Source organism: Salvelinus alpinus, chromosome 3 (genome assembly GCF_045679555.1).
Source record: "Salvelinus alpinus chromosome 3, SLU_Salpinus.1, whole genome shotgun sequence".
Lineage (NCBI taxonomy): Eukaryota > Metazoa > Chordata > Actinopteri > Salmoniformes > Salmonidae > Salvelinus > Salvelinus alpinus.
The window spans coordinates 62365068-62381610 of record NC_092088.1 but is presented as its reverse complement, the minus strand read 5'-3'; the positions used below and the strand labels follow the sequence as shown (position 1 = coordinate 62381610).

General features: G+C 43.3%; 1 protein-coding gene across 1 annotated transcript in view; it reads right to left on the bottom strand.

Moving 5' to 3' along the window:
• crtac1b (cartilage acidic protein 1b) overlaps positions 1-16543 on the bottom strand; it is a 64361-nt gene that overhangs the window by 2347 nt on the left and 45471 nt on the right. The window contains exons 6-12 of the mRNA XM_071393623.1: positions 10135-10269; positions 9865-10010; positions 4653-4789; positions 2947-3029; positions 2467-2567; positions 2172-2340; positions 1491-1636 (exon numbers count right to left, since the gene is read on the bottom strand). Of these exons, the coding sequence (XP_071249724.1) occupies positions 1491-1636; positions 2172-2340; positions 2467-2567; positions 2947-3029; positions 4653-4789; positions 9865-10010; positions 10135-10269 (917 nt within the window). The remainder of the gene's footprint in view (positions 1-1490; positions 1637-2171; positions 2341-2466; positions 2568-2946; positions 3030-4652; positions 4790-9864; positions 10011-10134; positions 10270-16543) is intronic.

Sequence of the window (16543 nt, the reverse complement as noted above, 5' to 3'; positions counted from 1 at the left end):
CAAAAGTTTGGGGTCACTTAGAAATGTCCTTATTTTTGTAAGAAAGCACATTTTTTGTCCATTAAAATAACATACAATTTATCAGAAATACAGTGTAGACACTGTTAATGTTGTAAATGACTATTGTAGCTGGAAATGGCAGATGTTTTATGGAATATCTACATAGATGTACAGAGGCCCATTATCAGCAACAATCACTCCTGTGTTCCCATGGCACGTTGTGTTAGCTAATCCAAGTTTATCATTTTAAAAGGCTAATTGATCATTAGAAAACCCTTTCGCAATTATGTTGGCACAGCTGAAAACTGTTGTCCTGATTAAAGAAGCAATAAAACTGTCCTTCTTTAAACTAGTTGAGTATCTGGAGCATCAGCATTTGTGGGTTCGATTACAGGCTCAAAATGGCCAGAAACAAAGAAGTTTCTTCTGAAACTCGTCAGTCTATTCTTGTTCTGAGAAATGAAGGCAATTCCATGTGAGAAATTGCCAAGAAACTGATGATCTCGTACAACACTGTGTACTACTCCCTTCACAGAATAGCGCAAACTGGCTCTATTCAGAATAGAAAGAGGAGTGGGAGGCCCCGGTGCACAACTGAGCAAGAGGCCAATACATTAGAGTGTCTAGTTTGAGAAACAGACGCCTCACAAGTCCTCAACTGGCAGCTTCATTAAATAGTATCCGCAAAACACCAGCCTCAACGTCAACAGTGAAGAGGCAACTCCGCAATGCGGACCTTCTAGGCAGAGTTCCTCTATCCAGTGTCTGTGTTCTTTTGCCCATCTTAATCTTTTATTTTTATTGGCCAGTCTGAGATATGTCTTTTTCTTTGCTACACTGGCTAGAAGGTCAGAATCCTGGAGTCGCCTCATCACTGTTGACTTTGAGACTGGTGTTTTGCGTGTACTAATTGAGGTGGAAACTGAGCTGTACTTCCTAACCTCCTGTCAAATGTATGACCATATTATAGATACATATTTCCCTCAGATTACACAGATCCACAAAGATGTTGAAAACAAATCCAATTTTGATTAACTCCCATATCTACTGGGTGAAACACCACAGTGTGCCATCACAGCAGTAAGATTTGTGACCTGGTCCCACAAGTGAAGAACCAGTGAACCAGTGAAGAACAAACACCATTGTAAATACAACACATTTTTATGTTTATTTATTTTCCCTTTTGTACTTTAACCATTTGCATATCGTTACAACATTGTATATATACATGATATGACATTTGTAATGTCTTTATTCTTTTGGAGCTTCTGTGAGTGAAATGTTTATGGTTCATTTTATTGTTTATTTCACTTTTGTATATTATCTACTTTACTTGCTTTGGCAATGTTAGCATATGTTTCCCATACCAAAAAAGCCCCTTGAATTGAATTGAGAGAGAGGGGGAGGGCAGTGAGAGGGAGAAAGAAACAATGAAAGAGAGAGAGAGAGAAAGAGAGAAGGAAAGAGTGAGATAAAAAGACAGTCCTTACCTCTATCTCTATTTCAGGTGTGCCCTCCTCCTCCTCTCTGGGATAGGCGATCTCCAGGACAGAGTTGATCTCACTTGGTTCCAGAGGCCTGGCTATTGACTTCCCATCTGGCCAGTACACCTCAACATTAGTGGCTATGTCTTTACCTGGAGAGACAGGTAAGAGAGACAGGTAACATCACCAAAACATCCTCATAATGTTCCATAACATTGTCAGAATGTTTACATAATGTTCCCGTAAAATCCCCATAATGTTCCTTTAATGTTTCTATATCATGTCAATACACACACACACACACACACTACACTAGTGCTAGTCTGAACCGGCAGAAGTTAACTGTCTTGGCTGAACTATGGGGATGAGGGGCTGGAGAGGGGTTTCTATTCAGGCCTTCCAGCTGCTGCACCTGCACCTGCCTTTCCCTCTCCCTTCCACCTCCTTCCCCCTCACCTCCTCCCCTTTCTCTCTTTCTCTCCATCTCTCCCACGGGCCTCCAATCAGAAGGGGTATTAAGGCAATGCTTTCCACATGGATCTGGCAATGCTTTCCACACACACACTCAGTCTGTGTGCACGCTGCGTGTGTTTGTTTCCTACGTGCATGTGTGTGTGTATGAGCGTACATCTATATGTACCTGCATGTGTGTGTGCATGAGCGTACATCTGTATGTGTCAGACCTACCGAGCCCAAAGTGTGCTACGGGCTCCATCTCACATAGGTATCCGGAGCCCCCGTCGATGATGCGTGTGTGTGGACCACTTCTCTTGGTGTAGACCACTACTTTAGCCCCCCGGGCATATGCTCCGTACTGGGTACGAGGGATAACACGCAGCCACGAGTTAGTGGAGCCCTGAGAGAAAGAGAAGGGGGGGGCAGATTAAAGGAGATGTGTGTGGGATACAACATCTTGAGGTAGAAAATATGGCGAGAGAACACACAACGAGAACACGCGGTCAGAACACACACACAGTGGTACCTGGTTGACTCTGTAGATAGAGAGAGGCTGTGCAGCACTCTCTCCATGAGATACCAGCAGGTCCAGACGACCGTCTCCATCAAAGTCTGTTACTGCCGCCCCTGATAGACGACAACACATACACACATGCAAACACTTAGAACACACACATCGAACTAACAGCGGACACAGGTCACTGAGAGGACACGAACATACAACACAATAAGAATAATAAGAGTACACACATTGAGAAAAGAGGCTGATAAGGAGCAAGAATCAGAGCTGCCAGAGCTGATTAGTCAAGTTTACAATCTCAAACCACAGACATCTAGCACCATCCCTTGGAGGAAGTAGGAATTACACTATTTAATCGATGTGCGTTACACATTTACAGTGTAGAATAGGTTAATGATAAACAGTTCATCACAGTGTAAGCCTAATAGGTATTTCTACCCCCCCATACACATACACCTGTACACTCCCCTGATCCCCAACCCTCACCTGTTCCTCGTCCTTCTGGCTCGGCTGCCTCCCCCACATTCAGCTCCTCAATCTGGGGGTCCCCATGTTCTCTCCTAGTTACCCTGCCATAGCAACCAGATATCTGTTAAACTCCCCATAATAACCCAGGCCCAGCTACCATCACTCAGGGTGCATTCTGTTGTTCCTCAAGTGGGACTTGAACTCACAACATTCTGCACAGCAACAAATGCCCCTCAAAGCCAACCGCCTTAGTCAAAAAAGCAAGAGACTAGTCCAGGGATCATCAACTTGATTCAGCCTTGGGCCAATTTGTTCTTGCGTGCATAGTTGGGGGGTCGGAACAGAATGCCAAATAATTTGTTGATTGCAAACAGATATAATATTTCAAACCTTGCTTACATTTATATATGATCACTTGTCTATTATGCGTGGGAATACGTGGGAACATATTTCCAAAATTAAAATCACTTGGAGCTGATTTCCTGGTATTTTTACATACTTTTATGTCCAACAATATAAAAAAATATATATATAATACATAATTTGACTAAAACAATCATTTCAAACCTTGCTTGCATTTGTATACGATCATATGTCTCTCTATTATGGTGGGAATACTTAGGAACATATTTCCAAAATGTAAATCACTTGGAGCTGATTTCCTAGTGTTTTTACAGTCTTTAATGTCCCACAATGACATACAGTTTCAAAATATATATATGTTTTTCTCAGAAAACTTTGGGTGGGCAAATAAAACCACACGCAGGCCAAATTCGGCACGCGGGCCGCCAGTTGGAGAACCCTGGACTAGCCTATCCCTCTCTGTGAATGACAGTTGCCTTTTAGATCTCAGTGATGTCACTGATTTACTCCAGCCAACACACTTTGGACGAGTTTCAAATCCACTACACATTTGTAATGTTGGATGTTATGAAGCACAGCAGCTATTTTGTCCTGATTATCCTGGCATGGACAAGTTCAATCATTTACACATCCGGTACTAATCACTATCATTTCCCTCGTAACATCTCATAGTTTGTACAGCGCCTCACCTAACAAAATGTTCCATATTGAGATTGGGTTACAAATGTGTTTTTCTATCAACTTTATTAAACTTCAGAACATTGTCAACTTAGAACATAAGGCAGAGGTTTTCAGCACACTCAAACCCAGCACAACTTTGATTGATTCAATCAATTAGCTTCAATGAGGACAATGAGGACAATAGTTCAAGCTGTGTATTTCATTGCCAGACAATACATAACTGTTAATTTGGTGGATTGTGTTTCATGATTGAAACTTCAACTCAGGTTTTAATATGGTACAAGTGGAGCCTCGGGCATTGGATGTTGGATCGATCACCATTTCAAACCACAGATATCCTGCATAACTACAAAGGGGACACACACATGAGCACACAAACATACACAAACACATACTCCACCAATAGTCACACGTCTGGGAATATTCAGTCATTATGACTACTTCCTGACTACAGAAATGCTTTAAGTCCAAAATAATAGAGGAATTAGAGATCTGACATTAACAAATGTTAGCTAAGATTTGAGGCTCAAATTTACATGGAAATTAAATTAGTTTAATTGCTTTTTGGAACTGATGATTCAACTGACATATTGCATGTGTGTGAGTGTGTATGTGTGTGCGTCTCCGTGCATGTGTCTGTGTGTGTGCGTGCGTGTGTGTGTGTGTGTGTGTGTGTGTACCTGAACAGTCTGTTGGATGACGACCCTCTGTAAGCAATGTTATTAAAGAACACCTCTAGTTCGTTGTCGTTGTCGAAGTCTGCAGCGATGACCGTACGCACCGGAGACGGCATGGAGAACTTCTGAGATGCTATGTCCTGGGGGAGGGAGACAATATGTTAACACAGACACAGGAACACAGGCACGAACGTATATATGCATGCACGGCACGCCTTTGCATGCAAGCACACACACCTCCACACACACACCTCCACACACAACAGGAACACCAGGAGACCAATGTAACATTATGGGGATACTCAATATGTTCACTCACTCCAGGTAGCTAACATTACACTATGGCGACCTCATGGGGTTTAGGCAATGTTTCGTGTTGATATTACATACACACTGGGGGATATTCCTGTTCATAAAATAGTATTTCTGTAAATGTACCATCTGTCGAGTGGGAAAACTCTCAACCAAACCCAAATAGTGGGTCACTCCGTCCTGTCTGCAAGCATTTTTCATGTGTTTTCTTAAAATGGTAAAATGGTAATACATGTGCAATTGTGGTCAAATGTAATGAAATGTGACTGCTGGACACACTGTGAGTATGGATAAGCAAAGTGAGTCATGTGTAGTCGGCCTGCTGAGTAAGCTGGTGTAAAGCTGGGCTGTAACAAAAACCTGCACATCCTATCCAGGACCAGGCATAGTGTCAACTGTCAACTGTCAAAGTATTTGGGAGCCTCAAGCCCAAACTATTGTACTGTTCTACAACACTGGGGGGAGAGGAGTCTTGATTTGTTGGTTAGCTGAGTCAGGTGATTTAGTACTGGGCTCGTGGAGTGGAGGCTGTTATAGCAGCAAAGGGGGGACAAACTCCATATTAATGCCCATGATTTTGGAATGAGATGTTCGACAAGCAGGTGTCCACATTCTTTTGGTCTTGTAGTGTATATGTTCCTCTCCTCTTCCTCCTCTATCTCCTCCCTCTCACCTCTCCTTACAGTGTTTACTCCCTGTGTTAATTATATGGATCATAAAGCCTAAGGGGAGGGCGGAGAGGAGAGGGGATGAGGAAAGCGGGGAGGGAGGGGAGTGACCTTCTACTGTTTAGGTGAAGGAGAGGGGATGGCCAAGTGAGGGCATGAAGGAGGGAGGTGAGGGGAGGAAGAGCGAGGAGAGAGAAAGAGGGAGAGAAGGAAAGGGAACGAGGGAAGAGTAGAAAGGTGCAGAAAGTGATCTTCTGTTGTTAAGGTGAATGAGAGGATGGAAAGGCCAAAGAAAAAAGGGAGAGGGGAGAGAGAGAGAAGTTGACGAGAGAAGAGAGGAAAGGGAAATTCAAAAAGGGTGAGATAGGGAAGGGGAGATAAAGAGAGGGGCAAAGGAGATGGAGTGAGGTGCTCTATACTGGGAAGAAGTAGCCTGGCTGATGCGGCCCACGTGACTCACAGTGCAGGGAGAGTTGTGACACACTGATCTAGAAAGGAGGCCTTGATTGGTTCTCTCAAATGTTTTTTTTTCCTCTGGGGTTGAGACCTCAACTTGTTTGGATTTGAAAATCCAACCGTTGTAATGGAAGGGCTGTGCATAGTATGTGGGTATTTGAGCGAAATAGAAAGAGGAGAGCCAACCAGTAAAAAATACAGCCCCCTTCATTATCGACGCATTGTGGCGACAACATCAATGAGCCATCCGACGACTGAAGCCAGCAGGACTTGGAGAGTTAGTTGTTAGCCAGACTAGGGAAGAGGACCAACTACTTAGTCAAATCTCAGATTTGTTCAAGTCAAATCAACATGATAGTGATTTTCACTGAATCCCTGCTGACATATTTCATATCAAGATGCCCCATTAGCTCACATCATGTCTTCTGAGATTTATGCTTAGTTACGGATGGTGGGGCTGGGAGACATACTGCTAAGATGAGTGTGTGTGCCTGTGTTTTTGCGTGCATGTGTGAGTGTGCAAGTGTGTGTGTGTGTGTGTGGACGCTGCAGCCATAGAGTTAAAACAGTCCTAATCGGCACTTTCCCCTCTTCCCCCTGTCCATCCACTGTCCAGCCAAGCTGCTGCTTCAGCTCCTTATTCAGTAGATTACTGGAGTGACAAAACACCTGTCACGACTTCCGCCGAAGTCGGCTTCTCTCCTTGTTCGGGCGGCATTCGGCGATCGACGCCACCGGCTTTCTAGCCATCGCCGCTCCATTTTTCATATATCCATTTGTTTTGTCTTGTCCCATACACACCTGGTTTTCATTCCCTAATCATTCTACATGTATTTAGCCCTCTGTTTCCCATCATGTCTTTGTGTGTAATTGTTTGTTTGGTATTGTGGATTATTGTCTGGCGCTTTACTTTTGTCATGTTCCGTGTTTTTGGCACGTTATTGTTTTTATGTGCTGTGTATTTTGGAACGGAATTAAAGTGCGCCTGTTCACTACACTCTGCTCTCCTGCACCTGACTTCACCTCCCGTACACACCTTTGACAACACCTTAATTACCAATGCCAAAGCTCAACCCAGATACTGTGTGTGTGTGTGTGTGTGTGTGTGTGTGTGTGTGTGTGTGTGTGTGTGTGTGTGTGTGTGTGTGTGTGTGTGTGTGTGTGTGTGTGTGTGTGTGTGTGTGTGTGTGTGTGTGTGTGTGTGTGTGTGTGTGTGTGTGTGTGTGTGTGTGTGTGTGAGTTTTGAGGTTGTGACAGCAACTATGTGAGCTAATTCTGGTATTATAGTCATTATGTCCTGGGATTTCCTATGGTCTTTGTTTGTGGAAGTCTCAGCTTTTCATTTATATATTTTATATAAATATATGTTTTATATGTTGTGCACAAATTTGTTTAAATCCTGGTTAAGGAACGTTTCTCCTTGGCCAAGATAGTCCATCCACCTGACAGGTGTGGCATATTGTAACGAGTGCGCTGAGAGTCGGAAAGCAAATTCAGGGAGTGAGTGTTTTAATAAATAAAAGAAACAATGAACAAGAAACAAACAACGCACCGACAAGAAAACAAAGTCAATAACACCTGAGGAAAGAACCAAGGGGAGTGACAGATATAGGGAAGGTAATCAAGGAGGTGATGGAGTCTAGGTGAGTGTCATGAGGCGCAGGTGCGCAAGACAATTGTGACAGGTGTGCGGGATAATCAGCAGCTTGATAACCGAGAGGCCGGAGAGGGAGTATACGTGACAATACCCCCACTCCGACGCGCAGTTCCAACCGCAGGACGCCGTCAAAGGGGACGAACCCGGGGATCAGGAGCGGACCGATCACCCCTGCTGATGTGCGAGAACTTGTAACGTCAGCAGAGGCACGAGAACCTGTCGAATCAGCTGGGCACGAGAACCTGTCGAATCAGCTGGGGCACGAGAACCTGACAGATCAGTCGAGGTAGGGTAGCCTGGCGATCCGCCTGAGGCATGAGAACCTGATGAGCCGGTGGAAGCAGGGGAGCCTGGCGATCCGGTGGAGGCATGAAAGCCCAACGAGCCGGCTGAGGCAGGGGAGTCTGGCGATCCGGCTAAGGCATGAAAGCCCGACGAGACGGCTGAGGCAGGGGAACCTGGCGATCCGGCTGAGGCATGAGAGCCCGACGAGCCAGCTGAGGCAGGGAAGCCTAGCGATCTGGTCGAGGCATGAGCCTGTAGCAGTTCCCGGACCCGGCGTCATTACTCTGACATAAGAAATAACACTCCCTGATGCTTCCCTTAGGTGAGGTGTTATTCTGTAACAAGTGCCCTGAGAGTCGGCATGTTCAGGGAGTGAGTATTTTAATAAATAAAAGAAACAATGAACACAAACCACAAACAATGCACCGACATGAAAACAGAGACAATGACACCAGAGGAAAGAACCAAGAGGAGTGACAGATAAAGGGAAGATAATCAAAAAGGTGATGGAGTCCAGGTAAGTGTCATGAGGCGCAGGTGCGCAAGATGATGGTGACAGGTGTGCGGGATAATCAGCAGTCTGATGACCTAGAGGGCAGAGAGGGAGTATACGTGACACATATCAAGAAGCTGATTAAACAGCATGATCATTACACAGATGCACCTTGTGCTGGGACAATACACGGCCACTCTAAAATGTGCAGTTTCGTCACAACACAATGCCACAGATGTCTCAAGTTTTGAAGGAGCATGCAATTGGCATGCTGACTTCGGGAATGACTACCAGAGCTGTTGCCAGGGAATTGAATGTTCATTTCTCTACATAAGACGCATCCAACATCATTTTAGAGAATTTGGCAGTACGTCCAACCGGCCTCACAACCGCAGACCACGTGTAACCACACCAGCCCAGGCACTCCACATCCAGCTTATTCACCTGTGGGATCACCTGAGACCAGCCACCCGGAGAGATGATGAAACTGATGAGTATTTCTGTATGTAATAAAGCCCTTTTGTGGGGAAAAACTCTGATTGGCTGGGCCTGGCTCCCCTGTGGGTGGGCCTATGCCCTCCCAGGCCCACCAATGGCTGCTCACCTGCCCAGTGATGTGATATCCATAGATTAGGGCCTAATTTATTTATTTCAATTGACTGATTTCCTTATATGAACTGTAACTCAGTAAAATTGTTGCTTGTTGCGTTTTTATTTTTGATCAGTATAAATCATGCCGGTGCGATGGTGGGACTCATTGGATTAACAGAAACATCAGCCCAGCCAAGGTTATGGGGTTTGTGGTGTAAGGCCTCACTGGGACAGCTTAATCCCTGACAACACACACACAATACACACACACATGCATACACTGGAAACAAATTGAATTAGCTACTTTACTTTTAACTACAGTTAGAAGTAATTGGTAAATCATCAGCCGAAAGTATTTAAGACCATAAAAATACATTGATAATAATGGCATTCAGGATCTAAATAGCTGGGCTTTGTTCTAGCAGGAAAGTAGCCATTGATTATTTTCAGAGGAGACAGAGCAGCAGCAGCAGCGTGCGTGTGTGTGTGTCAGAGGAAGGATCTGCTGTACCCTCTAGAATCATTAAGCACAGTAGCTGAAGGTTAGCTAAGATCAATGTACTGCTCAATAGAAGAAACGGTGGGATGCTAGTTGATTACTGTGCTTGAACCTTTGTTACCGTACCTTGAAGCTGTGTGTGAGCCTACTTTCTGTAACTTGAACCTGTGCTGAAGTTGTGTTTGTACCTGTCTACCAAACCTTGAACATGTGCTTGAACCACAGTACCGTACGTGGAATCTGTGTTTAAATACCTTGAACCTGTGCTTGCGGTTGTTGCCCAGCTGTAGGTAGAGTCGATGTGGCCCGTTCCAGTTTCCATAGACAATGTCCATCTTTCCGTCTCTGTTGAAGTCAGCCAAAGTCACCCCTCTACCGTGCTGCATGGGGTCTTCCACACCTGGTACACAGAGGAGGGAACTTGTTAACTTTTAAAATGAAAAACACCACAGTAATATATGGTGTGGCAATCAAAATACATAGATAAACCTGTTCAATTAGCTGTCTCTCCATCTTCCTCTCACCTGCCTGCTGAGCCACGTCAGTGAAGGTTCCGTCTCCATTGTTTACAAACAGGAAGTTAGGTCCGTACTCGTTATCACAAAACACGTCAGACAAGTACTGGCTAACAATGGGACCTACAACCACACCACGGCCACCTGGAGAGAGAGACAGAACACATCTCACAATCTGACTCTCACACCTCGGGAGAGAAAGAGATGAGAAATTGGTTTTATTGATTTTTAAAAGTAGATAGAACATAATGGACAGTAACAACATAAATACAGCAAGTTACATTGATACTATCCTATGCAATAGCTGTTAAACAATATATGACTTCCACTTCAAAAGAAAGAGTTGGCGGGCCAGAAGGCTATGGCGTCTACTTGGGTGTTACAAAGAGTAAGCCCTTCGGGGGCTACCCCGAAAATAGCAACAGAGGGATCTGAGGCAATTTCCTTATTGCATATACTGTATATGAGAAAGTCTCAAATATAGAGGACCAGAATGGAACTAGTGCCGGGCATGACCAGTATGTGTGATACAGCGTGGCGGGTGCCTGATGGCATCTAGAGCAGGTTGGGTCCATTTCTGGAAACAATCTGGCAAGTCTACTCCTGCAAAAGTGTAGGCAATGAAATACTTGAAACTGTAATAACCCATGTCTAATGCAGATAGAGGATGAGTGCATCCTGTCAATTGCAGAATGCCAGGCCATATCGGAAATCAAACTCTTCCTCCCATGAACGCTTTACATGGTCAAGAGTGGGGCATGCAATATTCTGAATATTGTCATATAGCTTAGTGTAACAATGTGCGCTGAGAGTTGGGAAGCAAGTTCAGGGAGTGAGTGTTTTAATAAACAAATGAAACAAACACGTAACACAAACAACGCACAGCCATGACCCAGGAACAGAAACAATAACAATAACACCTGGGGAAGGAACCAAAGGGAGTGACATATACAGTATAGGGAAGGTAATCATGGAAGTGATGGAGTCCAGGCGAGTCTGATGACGCGCAGGTGTGCGTAACGATGGTGACATGTCTGCACCATAACGAGCATGCTGGTGACCTAGAGACCGGAGAGGGAGCACACGTGACACTTCGAAATGTTTCCCTTTACATAGGGATCCAGGTTCAGACATTCATTGAGCCAGCTGGTGGGTGGGAGAGATGGGAATGAGGGGGAAATCTTTCTTGTAAAGTTATGAATCTGCAGGTACCTGAAGAAGTGTGTCTGAGGTATACTGTGCTCTCTAACTAGATGTTCAAAGGAGGTAAATATACACTCATGGAAAAGGTATTTTACACTCTTCAATCCTTTCTGAAACCATAGCTATGAAGGTGTGAAGAGTGGGTTGGAAATAAAAGGCATGGATGAGATAGCTTGTCTATGTCCAAAGTGGATCCTAAACTGAGACCATATCCTGAGGGAACTTTTCACAGTAGGGTTGTTTGTGTGGTATTGAATGCTCAATGGTAGGGGTGCACAGACTAAGGAGACTGGGGATGATGTTTGACACGAGTGCTTTTCCATAAGGGACCACACCGGTCCTTCCCCCTCTAAAAATGTAGAGACCCAAAAGGTTACCTTCTGAATATTAGCAGCCCAATAGTAATGGAGGAAATTGGGTTGGGCAAGACCCTCCTCTCCTTTCTGTCTCTTCAAAAACACTTCACGCAACCATGGGATCTTTTTATTCCAAATGAAAGTAGATATGTCTATCCAGTTTAAAATATATATATTTTGCAATAAAGATGGGAATAGTGTCAGGACCCGGTGTGAGAAACAGTCACTAATAGTAGGCAGAACCCAGAAGATGAGGCAGACACAGCAGTACTAGAGACGGTGGTTTAATAAAGGAAAAAGATCTTCAAAATATAAATCCACCACGCCAAAAGTAATGCCAAGAGAAAAAAAAGAGTATCCTCCAAGATACAATGAAAATCCACAAAGTGGTAAGAACAGCAGGAAAAAGCAAACCTTAAAAAGAATAATCAAAAATAAACAAGAACAAAACCAGAGTACCTCAGGAAAATCCAACTAGAGAAATAAAGTTTCACAGCATGGCTGGGGCTGGGTGCTAACATACAAACACAGAGCAAAGAACTGAGGAACACTAAGGGTTTAAATACCTACAAGGAAATGAGGCACAGGTGCAATTAATAACTATAACAAGGGAAAAACAAAAGGTTCAAAAAGGCGCAATGGGGGCATCTAGTGACCAAAACAATCCTGGCCAAATCCTGACAAATAGTCTGAAATACATACAGGAATCTTGGCATGATGACCATCTTGACCGAGTTGACTCAACAAATGATATGGGGATTGATTGAGGTCTTGCTTAGCCTTCTCCAAGGCTGTTTTGAAATTAAAATTGAACCGGTCTTTCAAGTTCAGAGTCACACAGAACCCAAAATATGTGAAATTATTGAGCGCTACCATGAAAGGAAATTAATCCAAAGATAGATCTATTGCTTGCTTATTGAGCGGAAAGGGTAAGCTTTTTGTGAATTTGATTTTGTAACCTGAAACATTGCCAAATCTGGAGATGATATCAATAGTGATTGGGATAGACGTGATGGCGTCTGAGATATACAGTAAGAGGTCATCAGCATACAGAGACAGTTTGTGGACCTGCCCTCCTCAACTGTCATCCCTGCGCCACCTCTCAGGGAGATGTCTAGGCGTTCGATGGCTATATCAAACAGGAGAGGACTCAGCAGACAGCCCTGACAATTTCCTCTATGCAGGGAGAAATATTGTGAGGGTGCTGTTAGTACGAACAGATGCTTGAGGATCTGAATATAGTTCCTTTATCCACAAGACAAAAGTAGTGCCAAATCCAAATCTTTCATGTGCAGTAAAAATGTATTCAAATTCAATACGGTCAAAGGCTTTCTGGGCATCCAGAGAGATCAGGGCTTCTGAAGTGGGGGAAGATTTTGGTGAGTAAAGAACATTAAATAAGCGCCGTAGGTTACCGAATGAACGTCTGCCCTTGATAAAGCCTATCTGATCGGGTTGTATTATTGTAGGCATAACCACTTCTAATCGGATATGCAGAACCTTAGTAAGTATCTTATAGTCACAGCAAAGCAGGCTAATGGGTCGGTAGGACTCACATTTGGGCGGGTCATTCCCCTTTTTCAGGAGGACTGATATTACAGCCTTGACATGGTAGGGGGGAGTGACCCCTGCATGCGTGCCTCAGTATAAAAGTTGCATAATAAGGGTCCCAGCTTAGAAGATAATCTTTTGTAAAACTCAATTGGGTAACCATCGGGGCCCAGGGCCTCACCACTTTTCATTGATTTTATTGACTGGTCAATCTCTGCTACAGAGAGGGGCTTCTCAAGATCAGATGTATTGTTTGTGCTGGCTCTAACCATAATAGAAAGAGGAATGGGAGGCCCTGGTGTAAAACTGAGCAAGAGGACAAGTACATTAGTGTCTAGTTTGAGAAACAGATGCCTCACAAGTCCTCAACTGGCAGCATCATTAAATAGTACCTGCAAAACACCAGTCTCAACATCAACAGTGAAGAGGCGACTCCGGGATGCTGGCCTTCTAGGCAGAGTTCCTCTGTCCAGTGTCTGTGTTCTTTTGCCTATCTTAATCTTTTATTTTTATTGGTCAGTCTGAGATATGGCTTTTTCTTTGCATTTCTGCCTAGAAGGCCAGCATCCCGGAGTTGCCTCTTCACTGTTGATGTTGAGACTGTTGTTTTGCGGGTAAAAACAGAATGGAAGTACTCTGAAACACCAAAAGTGGTTCTTCAATCTGAATATTGGTGTTTTTAAGAGAACCTCGTGAAACCCATTGTTGGTGTTTCAGTCCATGAAAAAGGCTGCATCCAAACACAAAAAATAATGTTTTGACAGAGTGTGTCTTTCATTCAATCAAATGGTTTTGAAATGTCAATGGTTTATAGTGTAAATATTGATTGATCATTTTCAGACAATATTTTAATCAACATTTTAAAGAATACACTGGGAAGTTAACACTTTTCCTATGGTAGACAATGGCAGTAATTATTAGTGGCATGTACTCATGGATGCCAAGGGAAGCCAGCCTTCCCCAAAAAATTTACCAAGAAAAAAGAAAAAATGATTTGTCTTTCGTCTCCGTGTTTCATAATTTTCCTTCAATTCGCAAGAGCCTGAATGTATCTCACCGGAGAAAGCATGTTATTGCATCCAACTTTTGACATTCATATTGTTATCTTGTTTCTATATTTGCATAGCTTCATTCAGGTATATATGCATTTTGCATATTGCTATTGATGTTTAATAATTGTATATTCATGTTGCAATTTAAGAAATATTAAAGCAGTTAATAACTGAAATACGCATTCATGTACTACCATTATTGCTTGTTATTATTTGCTATTTCTCAGTTTCCATGCAGAAAAACATACATACTACATTTACCACAGGCTGGCGAATCCTAACCAAAGCCAATTTAGACAAGGATCACAGACTAATGCCAACTGACCTGTCAACTGTCAATCATATCATCTAACGTAATTGTACTGTGACTCAAGCCATCTGAACAACCTTCCATGTACCATCATCTGAATATAAAGACTCAGTTCAGAGACATTAGCATAATGGATGACTGGTGGATCGCATTGAGCCCTGAGCTGAAGTTTTGTACAAGTTTTGTATTAGTGCTACTTCTAACTTCTAGCAGTCATTGACAGTATTTTATTTCTATTCATGTCAAATATAATACCATATTTCCCTTGATTTTGAAGAATATGAATATGATAAATAACTTACAGATCTTTGAACTGTCTTACTTATCAATATAAAAATGTTAAAGACCTGTTCATGTTTTGTCATTTGATAATTTGCAAAGAAAAAAGTTAAAGCATTTGAAGCTTCAAAATCATGTCTTGAAAAAGCCCTTTTGTACTCGTTAATTATCATCCTGGACAAACGTATTTTCACAAAACGATATTTTCTCATATCCTTTGTTTGAGCATAATACAGTACATTTTACCTTTTGGAATTATCTATGAGGAGTTTATCAGCACACCATATAGGAGCAGGGAAAATACAAAAAGAAGAGGGACACCCATTTACAGTATTTGGAAACTCCAGAAGATAGGATCTAATTCTGCACTAGACAGGATTCGAAACATCATAGTATTGTTTAGGAGCTTTAGAGAGAGGAAACAACACCAAAAGACAAGGGATCTAATTATGCATGAAACAGAACTCGAAACACCATAATAGTGTTTTCAACCTTTTCCGGGTTACTACTCCCAGTCTCTGGCAAGGTGTTTCATAACTTTTGGCTATGTGGTGTTACGACACACCATGTCCTGTTTCAGAACACCTTAGGATGAATGTTTCTGTCAGTGGCGACCCCTCATTCAGGGCAGGGGTTTTGAGCCCCACCTGTTTAGCAAAAAAAATTATAAAACCAAAAATAAATGTTGTTGCCTGTTTTGCATGTTATTTTGGCAAACAATGTAAATATATATTTAGTTAATACAATCATGGTCTCTTTTATTGCTTTCTTGAGGAAGGCAGCTCCAAAATGCAGGTGTTTCTGCCACGCTCAGTGCTTTCTGTGATGGAGGGGCAGCCAGCGGAAAATACAGAGCGTAGGGGTTGGTAATCTTATCTAGTTGCGCTGTGATTGGCTCAATGTTCTGCCACTCATAGGGACACTACATCACAGCAACATCTACAGGGAGAGCTAGAAAGTTCAAGCCCTGGCCTCCCGAGTGGTGCAGTGGTCTAAGGCACTGCATCGCAGTGCTAGCTGTGCCACTAGAGATCCTGGTTCGAGTCCAGGCTCTGTTGCAGCCGGCTGCGACCGGGAAACCCATGGGGCGGTGTACAATTGGCCCAGCATCGTCCAGGTTAAGGGAAGGTTTGGTCGGCAGGAAGGTTCTTGTTCCATCGCACTCTAGCAACTCCTGTGACTGGTCACGCACATTGCACGCTGACACGGTCGCAAGGTGTACGATGTTTCCTCTGACACATTGGTGCTTCTGGGTTAAGCAGGCATTGTGTCAAGAAGCAGTGCGGCTTGCCTGGGTTGTGTTTCGGAGGACGCACGGCTCTCGACCTTCGCCTCTCCTGAGTCTGTATGGGAGTTACAGCGATGAAACAAGACTGTAACTACCAATTGGATACCATGAAATTGGGGATGAAAAGGGGATAAAAGTAAAAAATAAATAAGAAAGTTCAAGCCCCCTTAGGTGCTGCCATAAATGTATATTAGAAGTGTCCATCCAAGAAGGCTCAAGGTCATTGGCCACAAATACAATTCCAGTTGAAGTCGGAAGTTCACGTACACCTTAGCCAAATACATTTAAACTCAGTTTTTCACAATTCCTGACATTTAATAATAATAATAAAAATCCCCGGTCAGTTAGGATCACCATTTTATTTTAAGAATGTGAAATG